The sequence below is a fragment of the Rhinoraja longicauda genome, unplaced genomic scaffold, assembly GCF_053455715.1.
Source record: "Rhinoraja longicauda isolate Sanriku21f unplaced genomic scaffold, sRhiLon1.1 Scf000226, whole genome shotgun sequence".
Lineage (NCBI taxonomy): Eukaryota > Metazoa > Chordata > Chondrichthyes > Rajiformes > Arhynchobatidae > Rhinoraja > Rhinoraja longicauda.
Genome location: NW_027601444.1, coordinates 143,283 through 161,139, shown reverse-complemented (window position 1 = coordinate 161,139; position 17,857 = coordinate 143,283). Strand labels below are relative to the sequence as shown.

At 46.8% G+C, this 17,857-nt stretch overlaps 1 protein-coding gene across 1 annotated transcript; it reads left to right on the top strand.

Moving 5' to 3' along the window:
- The first annotated feature begins 1,520 nt into the window (after positions 1–1,520).
- LOC144590613 (uncharacterized) lies at positions 1,521–11,289 on the top strand. Its single transcript, XM_078395106.1, has 2 exons — positions 1,521–2,022; positions 5,174–11,289. Exon 2 carries the CDS (start codon positions 5,319–5,321, stop codon positions 10,272–10,274), a length of 4,956 nt encoding a protein of 1,651 aa, XP_078251232.1. The 5' UTR covers positions 1,521–2,022; positions 5,174–5,318; the 3' UTR covers positions 10,275–11,289.
- Positions 11,290–17,857: the final 6,568 nt, after the last annotated feature.

Here is a 17,857-nt window from a genome sequence, read left to right as displayed (position 1 = left end):
CCCCTCCCTCCCCTCCCCCTCCCTCCCCTCCACTCCTCCCTCCACACCTCCCTCCTCCTTCCCTCCCTCCCCTCCTCCCGGTTACAATGGATACCCTACGAGGACGGGCCCAACGGGGAAAGAGGGGTACTGGGAAAAGGGGAGATCCCCCTCCCTCCCCCTTCCCCCCTCCCCTCCCCCTCCCTCCCCCTTACCTCCCCCCTACCCCCCTCCCTCCCCTCTCCCTCCCTCCTCCCCCCTTCCCCCCTCCCCCCCTCCCCTCCCCTCCCCCTCCCCTCCCCTCCTCCCTCCACACCTACACACCTCCCTCCTCCCTCCCTCCCCTCCTCCCGGTTACAATGGAAACCCTACGAGGACGGGCCCAATGGGGAAAGAGGGGTACTGGGAAAATGGGAGGTTCCCCTCCCTCCCCCTCACTCCCCCCTCCCTCCCTTCTCCCTCCCTCCCCCCCTCCCTCCCCCTCCCTCCCCTTCCCCCCTCCCTCCCCCTCCCCCCTACCCCCCTCCCCCCCTCCCTCCCCCTCCCCTCCCCCCTCCACACCTCCCTACTCCCTCCCTCGAAAAGCAACTGACAGAAGCACTAAGTAGCCGCGAATGTTTCAAAACCAGCACTTAACCGCGAATGTTTCAAAACAAGCAATTAAAAAGCACTTTTTTTTAAAGCATTTTTTTTTATTCCAAGAGAATGCGGGGTGGTCTGAGAATGGGGACTGGGTAGGGGGACAACAGGGGTCGTTGCGGTGGGGGCTTGGTGGTGGGGGAAAGAGGGGTACTGGGAAAAGGGGAGGTCCCACTTCCCCCTCAACCTCTTCCTCCCCCCTCCTTCCCACCTCCATCCCCACTCTCTCCCCCCTCAATCTCAACCTCCATCACCACTCAGCCCCTAACTCACCCCTCCCTCCTTCCCTCCATCCGACCCTCCCCCACTCCCTCCCCCCATCCCTCCACCCTTCCACCCCTCTCCCCCTCCCCCCTCCTTCCACCCTCCCTCCCCCCCTCCCGGTTACAATGGAAACCCTACGGGGACGGGCCCAACGGGGAAAGAGGGGTACTGGGAAAAGGGGAGTTCCCCCTCCCTCCCCTCCTCCCTCCCCTCTTCAGAGCCCCACTCACGCACTCCATTCCCCCCTTCATCCCCCTTAAAACTCCCCCAAACCTGTGCTGCATTAACTTAAATTGGTTTCAGGTTTTTTTTTTACAAGCCCCACTCACCCACTCCATTCACACCCCCTCAACTCCTTATCATCCCCCCCCACAACCCACCCCCTTATCCTCTTCTCACCCACTCCATCCCCCAGCCCCATTACCCCCCTCTCTTCCACCCTCCATTCACCCAATTCATCCCCCCTGAACCCCCTTTGAAACTCCCCCAAACCTCTACTAATGCGCTCCCCCCGGACCTTTCACTAATGCGCTCCCCCGCCCCCCCCCCCCGGACCTTTCACTAATGCGCTCCCCCGCTCACCCCCCCCCCCCCCACGTGAGAGGATCGCCGACGCTCTTATTTGTACGACAGGGCGTGTCCCCCTGAAAGCTCTCGCTGCTGCTGAACTGTCTGGTTCGTGCTGAGACGTCGAGCTTTGGCTGCTGCTGTGCAATACAAGATAAGCTTCATTTCCATTGATATTTTATTTAAAGCAAATCGCTTTGTTTAAACATAAAGTCCATTTCATTTTACCTTATTTACTTTCGTTTCTTTTTAGTTTTTACCTAGGGGAGGCTTTCTTTAGTTAGGGAGGTTTGCCGTTTTGTGCTCTAAATTTTTTTTGTCTTTTTAACATTACTTGCATTTCATTTTTCCTCATTTCCGATTGTTTTATTTCTATTTCATACTTCGGGGAGGGTTTTTTAGTGAGTGAACGTTGCCTTTTTCTGTTCAGCTTCCCACTTCGCACTCGACGCCCCATTGGTTGGTGTACCACGTGAGGGAGTAAAATAAAACGTCGCCTTCATTTATATTCTTTTCATTTTCAAAGAAAAACGCTTCATTTCAAAAAGCATTGATTTCTTTTTTGTCAAAAAAGTACGTTTTCATAGGATTATTTCACTTTAAAAAACGATTTAAAGAAAAAAACGCTTTGTTTTTTAAACATAAAAATAATTTCATTTTTCCTCATTTAGATTTGTTTCATTTGAGAACTCAACTCACTCTCTCAATCCCCCCTCCACCTCCCCACATTCATCCCCCCGAACCCCCTTTAAAACTCCCCAAAAAACCTCTACTGCATTGGTCTAAAACCCTCCCCACACTCAGCCACTCCATCCCCACTCACGCACTCCATTCCCACCTCAATCTCCCGTTAACACTCCACCAAACCTCTCCTGGATTAACTGGAATTTTGTTTATGGTTTTTTCAGAGCCCCACTCTTGCACTCCATTCCCCCATCAATCCCCTTTAAAACTCCCCCAAGCCTGTGCTGCATTAACTTAAATTGGTTTCAGGTGTTTGTAAGAGACCCACTCCATTCACACCCCCTCAACCCCACTTATCATCCCACAACCCACCTCAACCTGCCTTATCGTCCCCTCACCCACTCCAACCTCCTCAGCCCCCTTATCCCCCCCTCCACTCACCCAATTCATCCCCCCTGAGCCCCCTTTAAAACTCCCCCAAGCCTTCACTGCATTGGTCTAACACCCTCCTCTTACTCAGCCACTCCATTCCCACCTCAACCCCCTTCACTCAGGCACTCCATTCCCACCTAACCCCCCCGCCCTTAAAACTCCCCCAAACCTCTCCTATATTAACTGAAATTGTGTTTAGGATTTTTTTCAGAGCCCCACTCACCTACTCCATCCATACTCCCTCAACCCCACTAATCATCCCCCCTGCAACCCACCTCAACCCTCTTATCCTCCCCTCACCCACTATCCTCCTTATCCTCTCTCCATCTCCCATTCCATTCCCCCTGAACCCCCTTTAAAACTCCCCCAAACCTCGACTGTATTGGTCTAACACCTCCCCTTACGCAGCCACCCCATCCCCCTCACTCAGGCACTCAATTCCCACCTCAACCCCCCCCCCCCCCCGCTTAAAACTCCCCCAAATCTTTCTTCAGAGCCCCATTCACGCACTCCATTCCCCCTTCAATCCCCCTTAAAACTCCCCAAACCTGTGCTGCATTAATTTAAATTGGATTCAGTTTTTTGTTTAAGAGCCCCACTCCATCCACACCCCCCTCAACCCCACTTACCATCCCCCCTGCAACCCACCTCAACCCTCTTATCCTCCCCTCACCCACTCCAGCCCCCTTATACCCCCCTCCTCCACCCCATTCACCCAATTCAGTCCCCCTGAACCCCCTTTAAAACTCCCCCAAACCTCCACTGCATTGGTCTAACACCCTCCCCTTACTCAACCACTCCATCCTTCCACTCACGCACCCCATTCCCCCCCACCCACCCCCCCATAAAACTCCCCCAAACCTCTCCTGCATTAACTGAAATTGTGTTTAGGATTTTTTTGAGAGCCCCACTCATGCTCTTCAATCCCCCTTAAAACTCCCCCAAACCTGTGCTGCATTAACTTAAATTGGTCTCAGATTTTTTTAAGAGCCCCACTTACGCACTCCATTCCCCCTTCAATCTCCCTTAAAACTCCCCCAAACCTGTGCTGCATTAACTTAAATTGGTTTCAGGGTTTTTTTAAGAGCCCCACTCACCCACTCCATCCACACCCCCCTCAACCCCACTTATCATCCCCTCCATAACCCACCTCAGCCCCCTTATCCTCTTCTCACCCACTCCAGCCCCCTTATCCCCCCCTCTTCCACACTCCATTCACCCATTTCATCGCTGCTGAACTCCCTTTGAAACTCCCCCAAACCGCTACTGCATTGGTCTAACACAGCCACTCCATCCCCCCTCTCCCCCACTCACACACTCCATTCCCACCTGAAACCCCCTTAACTCCCCCAAACCTGCATTAACTGAGATTGTGTTTAGGATTTTTTTGAGAGCCCCACTCAGGCACTCCATACCCCCTTCAATCTCCCTTAAAACTCCCCCAAACCTGTGCTGCATTTACTTAAATTGGTCTCAGGTTTTTTTTAATAGCCCCACAATCCCACTCCATCCACACACCCTCAATCCCACTTATCATCCCCCGCACAACCCACCTCATCCCCCCTTATCCTCTTCTCATCCACTCCATCCCCCTCAGCCCCCTTATCCCCCCCTCTATTCACCCAATTCATCCCCCCTGAACCCCCTTTGAAACTCCCCCAAACCTCTACTGCATTGGTCTAACACTCAGCCACTCCATCCCCCCTCCCTCCACCACTCACACACTGCATTCCCACCTGAAACCCCTTATAACTCCCCCAAACCTCTGTCGCATTAACTGAAATTGTGTTTAAGATTTTACAGAGCTCCAGTCACACACTCCATTCCCCCCTCAATCCCTCTTAAAACTCTCCCAATTCTGTGCTGCATTTACTTAAATTGGTTTCCTTTTTTTTTTTAAGAGCCCCACTCACCCACTCCATCCACACCCCCTCAACCCCACTTATCACCCCCCCACAACCCAAATCAATTCCCCTTATCCTCCAATCACACACTCCCATCTCCCTCAGCCCCCTTATCCCCCCTCCTCCACCCCATTCACCCAATTCATTCCCCCTGAACCCCGTTTAAAACTCCCCCAAACCTCCACTGCATTGGTCTACCACCCTCCCCTTACTCAACCACTCCATCCTTCCATTCACGCACCCCATTCCCCCCCACCCACCCCCCATAAAACTCCCCTAAACCTGCATTAGCTGAAATTGTGTTTAGGATTTTTTTGAGAGCCCCACTCACGAACTCCATTCCCCCCTCAATCCCCCTTAAAACTACCCCAAACCTGTGCTGCATTAACTTAAATTGGTTTCAGATTTTTTTTTAAGAGCCCCACTCTCCACTCCATTGCCCCGTCAACCCGTTATCATCCTCTCCGCCCCCCCACAACCCACCTCTCACTCTTATCCTCCATCCCCCGCAACCCCCTTTATCCCCCCTCCTTCACCCACCCACTCACCCAATCCATCCACCCCTGATCCCTCCTTGAAAGTCCCCCAAACCTCTCCTGCATTGGTCTAACACCCTTCCTCACTCACCCTCTGTATCCCTCAACTCCCACCCCCCCCCCCCCACCTGATCAATATCTGTTTGTTTTTAACATCATGCCAAGAAGAGGGAGAAAACGAGGTGCAGGATGGTCAACGAACATTAGCAGACGTCAACAGGCAGAAATTAGAAGGCAACAAGAAAAAACGGGACATCTCAAGGAAGGCCAAAAAAGAGATCGAAAGAGAGCGCAAGAGAGTAGTAGTGAAGAAATGCAACAAACGAGTACTAAACGTCTCAGGGATAACCAAAAAGGAATGCAACACAGAAGAGAAGAAGAGACGCAACAAGAAACAACTGAGCATCTTCGAAAGAGAGCGCAAGAGAGTAGTAGTGAAGAAATGCCACAAACGAGTACTAAACGTCTCAGGGATAACCAAAAAGGAATGCAACACAGAAGAGAAGAAGAGACGCAACAAGAAACGACTGAGCATCTTCAAAAGAGAGCGCAAGAGAGTAGTAGTGAAGAAACACAACAAGCAAGAACTAAACGTCTCAGGGATGAGCAAACAAGAATGCAACACAGCAGAGAACAAGAGACGCAACAAGAAACGACTGAGCGTCTCAAGCATCTCCAAAAGAGAGCACAAGATAGAAGGAGTGAAGAAACTCGACAAGTAAGAACTGAACGTCTCAGGGATAACCAAAAAAGAATGCAACACAGAAGAGAAGAAGAGACGCAACAAGAAACGACTGAGCGTCTCAAGCATCTCCGAAAGAGCGCACAAGATACAAGGAGTGAAGAAACTCGACAAGTAAGAACTGAACGTCTCAGGGATAACCAAAAAAGAATTCAACACAGAAGAGAAGAAGAGACGCAACAAGAAAAGACTGAGCGTCTCAAGCATCTCCGAAAGAGAGCACAAGATACAAGGAGTGAAGAAACTCGACAAGTAAGAAATGAACGTCTCAGGGATAACCAAAAAAGAATACAACACAGAAGAGAACAAGAGATGCAACAAGAAATGACTGAGAGTGTTGAGGATCAACTTGAGAGCACGCAAAACAAAAGGAGACAAGAGATGGGAGATGAAAGAACTAGAAGAGTGGCTGAAGAGCGGGCCAGGAAAAGAAGAAGAAATGTACAAATCGCAAGGAGAAATCTATCTGCTGATGTTGGTGAAATGACCAAGATTTGCCCTCAGTGTCGAGCGTACCGTTTCTCTGGAGAAACTGCAAACTTTTGCTGCATGCAGGGTAAGGTAAACATTGCTCCTCTCTGCACACTACCTGATGAATTGATGAAATTGTACACAATTGACACACCACAAGCAAAAGAGTTCAGAAAGAATATTAGACAATACAACTGCCTCTTTCAAATGACGTCATTCGGTGCCAAGGAAGTTGTGCCACCAAGACCTGGATGGAGTCCTTCAGTCATCATTCAAGGGCAGATTCATCATTACATTGGTCCATTGATGCCTGACCTAGACCAGCCAAGTCAATTCTTGCAGATCTATTTTATGGACCCTCAAGATAGTGTTGAATTGCGAATGGGTATACTGCAAGATGCTGGTATTCAAAGGGAAATTGTTGAGATGCTTGAAAACTTGATGAGACTAAACAACCCTTACATTAATTCAATTAAAGTGGCAAAGGATAGAATTCGAGATTTACCAGAGGCATCCATCGTCATTGATCCAGATCGTCGGCCACCATTTGAACATGAAAGGAGATTTAACAGACAAATTGCCAATGAAGTTGCTGTCATAATACCAAACAATAATGAACCTGAGGCAACATCACGTCACATTATCTTGAAAGAAAGAGGAGGAGGCCTGCGGATCATTTCAGAGTCTCACAGGTCGTATGATAGTCTTCAATATGTTCTTTTCTTTCCGCTTGGAGATGATGGATGGCATTACCAACTCAAAATGCGTAACAGCAGGAAGTTGACAGCGATGCGATATTATGCCTATAAGATCATGAATCGTGATAATGAATTTAACCAACTTTTGAGAGGAGGACGACTCTTTCAACAATATGTCGTCGACATGGCTGCTAAGATTGAGAACGATAGGCTCAATTATATTCGCCTAAATCAAGCATCGTTGAGATCAACAACTTACAAAGGCCTGACGGATGCCTTAAATGATAATGACGATTTGGATAACATTGGAAAGCGCATAATCCTCTCCTCAACATTTGTCGGTGGACCGAGATACATGATGGAACGATGCCAGGACGCCATGATGTATGTTCGGAAGTACGGCACTGCTTCGTTTTTCATTACAATGACTTGCAATCCGAAGTGGAGCGAGATCCAACGCGGCCTCTTTTTGAATCAGCAGCCGTGTGATAGACCAGACTTGATTACAAGGGTCTTCGATCTGAAAAGAAAACTCTTCATCAAGTGCCTTACTGGACCGGATGGCCTCTTTGGAAATTGTATAGCTTTTGTCTTGACTGTGGAATATCAGAAGAGAGGACTGCCTCATTTGCACTGTCTGCTGTGGCTTGACGAAGCGAATAAGCCACGGCCACGAGATGTTGACAGATTTGTGCAAGCTGAAATACCAGACCCGCAGTTAGATCCCGAGCTGCATGGATTGGTACTAAAGCACATGATTCATGGACCGTACTGCAAACACACCTCTCAGTGTTGGAAGAATGGAAGATGCAATAAAAGATTCCCGAAGCCATTTATCGAGAGCACAAGGTGTGGAGATGATTCATATCCTATGTACAGGAGAAGATCTCCGGATATGGGAGGATTTCAAGGACATCAAGAACGACGCCGGCATCGACCTATTACTTCTGAATGGGTTGTGCCCTATAATGCTCAACTCTTGAAGTTGTTCCAATGTCACTTGAATGTTGAGATATGCTCCTCTGTCAAGTCGGTCAAATACGTCATCAAGTACACCTTGAAGGGGAGTGATCAAGCAGTTTTTGGACTTAACAGGGATGACGAGATTATACAGTACTTGACTGGAAGATACATTGGTCCATCAGAAGCAGTGGGATCAATCCTTGGATTTACAACTCATGAGAGACACCCTCCTGTCATTCGACTCCAGGTACATCTACCAGAAGAACAACGAGTCGTTATCACAGCCGATGCTGTTCAGCGGGTGAGAAATGATGATTTCGCGAGAACAACTTTAACTGCATTCATGGAATTGTGTTCTCGAGATCAATTTGCACGGACTTTGTATTACACTGATGTTCCCCGGTTTTACACGTGGAACAAGAAGAAATGGCAAAGAAGGAAGGTTGGAAAGATAGTGGAGGATTTTCCAGGTTTTTTTGAAGTCAACGTTCTGGGACGTGTGTATACAGTTTCTCCAAGATGTGGTGATCTGTACTACTTGAGACTGCTTCTCCATCACGTAAAAGGGCCAGTATCCTTTGATTCATTAAGGACACATGATGGACATATTCTTTCTTCATTCAAAGACGTCTGCATAGAAAGAGGTTTGTTGCAAGATGATGACCATTGGCGACAGACGATGGAAGATGCTGAGAAGACAAAGCTCCCTGGTGCAATAAGAGATTTATTTGTCGTTTTGCTGATGAACGACGAGGTCAACAATCCTCGACAACTATGGGATCGCTTCAAAAATTCCATGTCTGAGAATTTCCTTGAAAAAGAATCGACACTAAGCAGTCATCAAAATATCATGATTGATGAGAGGCATCATGATCAAGCTCTGTTGTATATTCAAGACAAGCTTGCGAATTATAACAAGACCCTGGAATACTTTCATTTGCCCAAACCAAGAAATGGAAGGATGAACATTGTTGACAATCCAGAATTGCTGCATGAGTTGCAGTATAGTGTGCCTGAACAACAGCAGTTTGTTGCAGAGAAGGAGCCGATGCTGAATGCTGAGCAAAGAGTCGTGTATGACCATGTGTGCGGCTGCTTGGATAGGAATGTTCCTTCAATGATTTTCATTGATTCCCCAGCAGGAACGGGAAAGACATTTCTCACAAATTTGATCCTCTCCAAAGTTAGAGGTAAAGGTGATGTTGCTTTTGCTGTAGCATCCTCTGGGATAGCTGCTACATTGATGCCTGGTGGAAGAACTGCACATTCTCGCTTCAAGATACCCATCGAAGTGAGCGAGAATACAATGTGCAACATTGAAAAGAATTCCTACACGGCACAGTTGATCAGGCAAGTGAGACTGATTGTTTGGGATGAGTGTCCGATGATTAGGAGGGAGAGCTTCGAAGCCGTGGATAGAACTCTTCGGGATATATGCACCAAGGATGAGCCTTTTGGCGGTATTATTACCGTTTGTTGTGGTGATTTTAGACAACTCCTTCCTGTTGTGAAAAGGGGAAACGATGCTGATATTGAAAATTCATGCATCAAGAAATCCTACTTGTGGAGGACTTTCACCATGTTCAACTTGAAGAGGAATATGCGATTGGGAGATGGAGAAGACGACTATTCTCAATTTTTGCTGAATGTTGGAGAAGACAGGATTTTGAAAAATGAAGACGATGAGATTGAAATCCCACAAGACATGGTTCTAGCTGGAAGATCACTGGAGGATTGCATGGATTTTATATATCCCACCTTCGACAATCCTGCCGAATTATTTTCTAACAATTGTATCTTGGTTCCGCTGAATGACATTATGAGGAGCATCAATTCTAGATGTATCAGATGCTTCCCAGGGATCATGAAGACATACCTTTCGTTCAATGCTGTGACTGAGGGAACTGATGCTACTCACTTCCCAACAGAATTCCTCGATTCAGTGGAGATCTCTGGATTACCACCGCACAAATTGGAGTTGAAAAAGGGATCTCCGATCATTTTAATGAGGAATTTGGCACCACCAAGACTATGCAACGGAACGAGGATGATTGTGGAACAGCTACACAATAACTTGATCGTTGCAAAAATCACCATTGGAGCCTTCAGAAATGAAATTGTGATGATTCCTAGGATACCGCTTACTTTGACAGAAGGCGAAGACATTCCCTTTCAGCGGAGACAATTCCCCGTTCAGACGTGTTTTGCTATGACAATCCACAGAGCACAAGGACAGACCATGGAAAAAGTGTTGATATACCTGGAGAAACCGGTATTTCAGCATGGTCAATTGTATGTGGCTCTTAGCCGAGGAAAGGCTAGGGAAAATGTCAAAGTTTTCCTGAAGGATACGATATCAACGAAGAATGTTGTCATTCGAAGCGTGCTTCGCTGAGCAATGACTCCCCAAGTGGGACCTGGACCAATGAGGCGTCGAGCGGGAGGTCAGAGCATATTAATCGGCCGCACGTGTGGAGGAGCGGCAGGAGCCAATCAGAATGCACCACGTGAACCCGGACCAATTAGGCGTTGAGCGTCACGCACAGAACCAGCGGCCTTTTAACGTAAGTAGTAGATCAACGGGCACCGACTTTAGAGGCGCGGATCCGTTGGGTTCACATTGTAACGTCACACACGGATGACGGGCACTGGAGATGGAAAAGTCCTTCTAACGTAAGTATTAGATCAATTGAGGAAGGATATTCTTGCTATGGAGGGCGTGCAGCGTAGGTTCACTAGGTTAATTCCCGGAATGGCGGGACTGTCGTATGTTGAAAGGCTGGAGCGATTGGGCTTGTATACACTGGAATTGTCTATTGTCTATAATTGGCCCCAACTGCACAGGCGCGGACCCGTTGGGTTCGCATTGAGTCACCAACAGCAAAGAGACATCGAGTAGCAGCAAGGGCTAGAATGAGGGGGTATGGGGAGAACGAGGAGGTATAGGGAGTAGGCAGGAACAGGGTACTGATTGAGAGTGATCAGCCATCATCGCATTGAATGGCGGTGCTGGCTCGAAGGGCTGAATGGCCTACTCCTGCACCTATTGTCTATTGTCTATTGATATTTCAATATTTTTGAGATCATGCCAAGAGGAGGGAGCAAACAATTCACAGCTTGGTCAAGGAAGGAACGACACAAAGAGACATCGAAAGACAGTGAGGAGCAGAAGGGAACAAGAGGAGCAACAACAAATAACTGGACGTGTGAGGATCTAATGCTTTTGTGCCAGGAGGAGGGAGCAAACAATTCACAGCTTGGTCAAGGAAGGAACGACGCGAGGAGACATCGAAAGGGAGTGAGTAGCAGAAGAGACATCGAGAGGCAGTGAGGGACAGAATGGAACAAGAGGAGCAACAATAAATAACGGGACGTGTGAGGATCAACGAGAACGGACGCAAAACAGAAAGTGACAGGTACTAAAGAACCTTTTTGAGGTTTATTTTATTTCAAGAAAAAGAAATTGCCATTTTGATCTAATGATTTTGTGTTCATTAATAAGTAGGTTTTTATTTAGAATTTATAAATATATACATCGTAATATTTCTATATTTTTTAGATTATGCCAAGAGGAGGGAGCAAACAATTCACAGCTTGGTCAAGGAAGGAACGACACAAAGAGACATCGAAAGACTGAGGAGCAGAAGGGAACAAGAGGAGCAACAACAAATAACTGGACGTGTGAGGATCAATGAGAAAGAAAGCAAACAGAAAGTGACAGGTACTAAAGAAACTTTTTCTTTGAGGTTTATTTTATTTCAAGAAGAAAAATGCCATTTTGATCTAATGCTTTCGTGTTCATTAGTAAGTAGGTTTTTATTTAGAATTGATAAAAATATACATCCTGATATTTCTATACTTTTTAGATCATGCCAAGGGGAGGAAGCAAACAAGTCACAGCATGGTCAAGGAAGGAATGACGCAAGGAGACATCGAGAGGGAGTGAGTAGCAGAAGAGACATCGAAAGGCAGTGAGGGACAGAATGGAACAAGAGGAGCAACAATAAATAACGGAACGTGTGAGGATCAACGATAACGAGCGCAAAACAGAAAGTGACAGGTACTAAAGAACCTTTTTGAGGTTTATTTTATTTCAAGAAAAAGAGATTGCCATTTTGATCTAATGATTTCGTGTTCATTAATAAGTAGGTTTTTATTTAGAATTTATAAATATATACATCGTGATATTTCTATATTTTTTAGATTATGCCAAGAGGAGACATCGAAAGGGAGTGAGTAGCAGAAGAGACATTGAGAGGCAGTGAGGGACAGAATGGAACAAGAGGAGCAACAATAAATGACGGAACGTGTGAGGATCAACGAGAAAGACGCAAAACGGAAAGTGACAGGCACTAAAGAACCTTTTTGATTGAGATTTATTTTATTTCAAGAAAAAAAAAGCCATTTTGAGCTAATGCTTTCATGTTCATTAGTAAGTAGGTTTTTATTTAGAATTTATAAAAATATACATCCTGATATTTCTATACTTTTTAGATCATGCCAAGGGGAGGGAGCAAACAATTCACAGCTTGGTCAAGGAATGAACGACGCGAGGAGACATCGAAAGGGAGTGAGTAGCAGAAGAGACATCGAGAGGCAGTGAGGGACAGAATGGAACAAGAGGAGCAACAATAAATGACGGAACGTGTGAGGATCAACGAGAAAGACGCAAAACAGAAAGTGACAGGCACTAAAGAACCCTTTTGATTGAGATTTATTTTATTTCAAGAAAAAAAGCCATTTTGAGCTAATGCTTTCGTGTTCATTAGTAAGTAGGTTTTTATTTAGAATTTATAAAAATATACATCCTGATATTTCTATACTTTTTAGATCATGCCAAGGGGAGGAAGCAAACAAGTCACAGCATGGTCAAGGAAGGAATGACGCAAGGAGACATCGAGAGGGAGTGAGTAGCAGAAGAGACATCGAAAGACAGTGAGGGACAGAATGGAACAAGAGGAGCAACAATAAATAACGGAACGTGTGAGGATCAACGAGAACGAACGCAAAACAGAAAGTGACAGGTACTAAAGAAACTTTTTGAGGTTTATTTTATTTCAAGAAAAAGAGATTGCCATTTTGATCTAATGATTTTGTGTTCATTAATAAGTAGGTTTTTATTTAGAATTTATAAATATATACATCGTGATATTTCTATATTTTTTAGATTATGCCAAGAGGAGGGAGCAAACAATTCACAGCTTGGTCAAGGAAGGAACGACGCAAAGAGACATCGAAAGGCAGTGAGGAGCAGAAGGGAACAAGAGGAGCAACAACAAATAACTGAACATGTGAGGATCAATGAGAAAGAAAGCAAACAGAAAGTGACAGGTAGTAAAGAAACTTTTTCTTAGAGGTTTATTTTATTTCAAGAAGAAAAAATGCCATTTTGATCTAATGCTTTCGTGTTCATTAGTAAGTAGGTTTTTATTTAGAATTTATAAAAATATACATCCTGATATTTCTATACTTTCTAGATCATGCCAGGAGGAGGGAGCAAACAATTCACAGCTTGGTCAAGGAAGGAACGACGCGAGGAGACATCGAAAGGGAGTGAGGAGCAGAAGAGACATCGAGAGGCAGTGAGTGGCAGAATGGAACAAGAGGAGCAACAATAGATAACGGAACGTGTGAGGATCAACGAGAAAGAATGCAAAACAGAAAGTGACAGGTACTAAAGAGAGCTGGATAGAGCTCTTAAGGATAGCGGAGTGAGGGGGTATGGGGAGAAGGCAGGAACGGGGTACTGATTGAGAGTGATCAGCCATCATCGCATTGAATGGCGGTGCTGGCTCGAAGGGCTGAATGGCCTACTCATGCACCTATTGTCTATTGATATTTCAATATTTTTGAGATCATGCCAAGAGGAGGGAGCAAACAATTCACAGCTTGGTCAAGGAAGGAACGACACAAAGAGACATCGAAACACAGTGAGGAGCAGAAGGGAACAAGAGGAGCAACAACAAATAACTGGACGTGTGAGGATCTAATGCTTTTGTGCCAGGAGGAGGGAGCAAACAATTCACAGCTTGGTCAAGGAAGGAATGACGCGAGGAGACATCGAAAGGGAGTGAGTAGCAGAAGAGACATCGAGAGGCAGTGAGGGACAGAATGGAACAAGAGGAGCAACAATAGATAACGGGACGTGTGAGGATCAACGAGAACGGACGCAAAACAGAAAGTGACAGGTACTAAAGAACCTTTTTGAGGTTTATTTTATTTCAAGAAAAAGAAATTGCCATTTTGATCTAATGATTTTGTGTTCATTAATAAGTAGGTTTTTATTTAGAATTTATAAATATATACATCGTAATATTTCTATATTTTTTAGATTATGCCAAGAGGAGGGAGCAAACAATTCACAGCTTGGTCAAGGAAGGAACGACACAAAGAGACATCGAAAGACTGAGGAGCAGAAGGGAACAAGAGGAGCAACAACAAATAACTGGACGTGTGAGGATCAATGAGAAAGAAAGCAAACAGAAAGTGACAGGTACTAAAGAAACTTTTTCTTTGAGGTTTATTTTATTTCAAGAAGAAAAATGCCATTTTGATCTAATGCTTTCGTGTTCATTAGTAAGTAGGTTTTTATTTAGAATTGATAAAAATATACATCCTGATATTTCTATACTTTTTAGATCATGCCAAGGGGAGGAAGCAAACAAGTCACAGCATGGTCAAGGAAGGAATGACGCAAGGAGACATCGAGAGGGAGTGAGTAGCAGAAGAGACATCGAAAGGCAGTGAGGGACAGAATGGAACAAGAGGAGCAACAATAAATAACGGAACGTGTGAGGATCAACGATAACGAGCGCAAAACAGAAAGTGACAGGTACTAAAGAACCTTTTTGAGGTTTATTTTATTTCAATTTAAAAAAAATTGCCATTTTGATCTAATGATTTCGTGTTCATTAATAAGTAGGTTTTTATTTAGATTTTATAAATATAGACATCGTGATATTTCTATATTTTTTAGATTATGCCAAGAGGAGGGAGCAAACAATTCACAGCTTGGACAAGGAAGGAACGACGCAAAGAGACATCGAAAGACAGTGAGGAGCAGAAGGGAACAAGAGGAGCAACAATAAATAACGGAACATATGAGGATCAACGAGAAAGAACGCAAAACAGAAAGTGACAGGTACTAAAGAACCTTTTTGAGGTTTATTTTATTTCAAGAAAAATAAATTGCCATTCGGATCTAATGATTTACGTGCTCATTAATAAGTAGGTTTTTATTTAGAATTTATTATAAATATATACATCCTGATATTTCTATACTTTCTAGATCATGCCAAGAGGAGGGAGCAAACAAGTCACAGCTTGGTCAAGGAAGGAACGACGCAAAGAGACATCGACAGACAGTGAGGAGCAGAAGGGAACAAGAGGAACAACAACAAATAACTGAACGTGAAGGATCATCGAGAAAGAAAGCATAACATAGAGGGACAAGGTATGCAACAACAAAAAACTGAGGGTCAACGAGAAAGTATGCATAACAGAAGGCAATAAAAGACCCAAGAAGAAAGAACTCAATGTCTCGATGATCAACGAAGAAGCAAGCAAAAGAGAAACTGACAAGTTAATAAAATAGATCTTTAATGTTCAAATTGTTATGTTTTGAGTTATTCGCATTTTTTTAACTTTAATAAATTCCTTTTCCACCTGCTTAATCGTCCTCAGCGTGTGACATCTCAATGCACGCCTTTAATTGCACTCCCTCTCCCCTTTCCCCCCTCCTCACCCACCCCTCCCCTCTCCAACCCCCCACCTCACCGTCCCCCCCAATTGAGATTCTTTTTTTTAACAGACAATTTATTTAACAGACAATTTATTTTAAAGAAAAAAGCAATTTCCCCAGGTCGCAATGGAAACCCTACGAGGACGGGCCCAACGGGCCCACTCGGTCTAGTATAATACTAAAACTCTGCGGTCCAACATTCCGTATGTATATACGGAAGATTCCGTATGTATATACGGAAGATTCCGAAGATTTCTGTCCATAACTTACAAACCCTGCTCCTCCCAGACGGTACACCAAAGCGCTACGATTTTTGTACCGCCGTATTCACCATTGACGTGGGCAACTGTTGTAAGTACTTTCGTTCAAATTGAAGCTACCTTTTTAAAGCTAGAGAGATATTAAAGTTTAAATTTTCATTTCTAACACTTTTCTTGAAGGGTCCAAACCCTACTCCTCCCAGACGGTACACCAAAGCGCTACGATTTTTGTACCGCCGTATTCACCATTAACATGGGCAACTATTGTAAGTACTTTCGTTCAAATTGAAGCTACCTTTTTAAAGCTAGAGAGATATTAAAGTATAAATTTTCATTTCTAACCCTTTTCTTGAAGGGGCTTCAGTGCGTGATGTCACAATGGCACCCGTGCACCAATGAGAGATCAGCTCGGTTTTAAATTTACATCTTCAGCTTGTGACGTCACAATGCTTGTGTGAGATTGTTGCAACATTGTTGCGAAAAGCAACTGCCAGTTTTTTAAAGTTGTGCAAGTCACTTAACATACACAGATCAGCATGGGGCCCCTATTCCCTCCCTTCCCCCCTCAACCCCTTCCTCCCCACTCCTTCCCACCTCCATCCCCACTCCCTCCCCCCCTCCTCCCCAACTCCCTCCCCACCTCCCTCACCCTTCCTCCCCTGACTCCCCCCCCTCCCTCCTTCCCTCCATCCTTCCCCCCCTCCCTCCACCCTTCCATCCCTCTCCCCCTCCCCCCTCCTTCCACCCTCCCTCCCCCCCTTCTGGTTACAAAGGAAACCCTACGGGGACGGGCCCAACGGGGAAAGAGGGGTACTGGGAAAAGGGGAGGTCCCCCTCCCTCCCCTTCCCCCCTCCCCTTCCCCCCTCCCCTCCCCCCTCCCCCTCCCCCCTAACCCTCTCCCTCCCCCTTCCCCCCTCCCCTCCCCCCTCCCCTCCTACCTCCACACCTCCCTCCTCCCTCCCTCCCCTCCTCCCGGTTACAATGGAAACCCTACGAGGACGGGCCCAACGGGGAAAGAGTGGTACTGGGAAAAGGGGAGGTCCCCCTCCCTCCCCCCTTCCCCCATCCCATCCCCCCTCCCTCCCCTCTCCCTCCCCCTTCCCCCCGTTCCCCCTCCCCTTCCCCCCTCCCTCCACACCTCTCTCCTCCCTCCTCACTTAACATACACAGATCAGCATTGGGCCCCTATGCTCGTGGGCCACCGGGGCAAGTGTTTCGAAAAAAGCACTGAGAGTGTGCCTGGGGGAGAGAGAGAATGGGGGGGGGGGTCTGAGAATGGGGTCTGGGGAGGGGGACAACAGGGGTCGTTGCGGAGGGGGCTTGGTGGTGGGGGAAAGAGGGATACTGGGAAAAGGGGAGGTCCCACTTCCCCCCTCAACCCCTTCCTCCCCCCTCCTTCCCACCTCCATCCCCACTCCCTCCCCCCCTCCCTCCCCCCTCAATTCCAACCTCCATCACCACTCAGCCCCTAACTCCCCCCCTCCCTCCTTCCCTCCATCCCACACTCCCCCACTCCCTCCCCCCTCCCTCCACCCTTCCATCCCTCTCCCCCTCCCCCCTCCTTCCACCCTCCCTCCCCCCCTCCCGGTTACAATGGAAACTCTACGGAGACGGGCCCAACGGGGAAAGAGGGGTACTGGGAAAAGGGGAGGTCCCCCTCCCTCCCCTTCCCCCCTCCCCCCTCCCCCTCTCCCTCCCTTCCCCCTCCCCTCCACCCCCTCCCTCCAAAACTCCCTCCCCCATCCCTCAACACTCCCCACCTAACTCCCCCATCCCTCATTCCCACAATCCCTCCATCCACCAATCCCTCCCCCCTCCCTCCACCCCTCTCCCCCTCCTTCCACCCTCCCTCCCCCCTCACGGTTACAATGGAAACCCTACGGGGACGGGACCAACGGGGAAAGAGGGGTACTGGGAAAAGGGGAGGTCCCCCTCCCTCCCCCCCTTCCCCCATCCCATCACCCATCTCTCCCCTC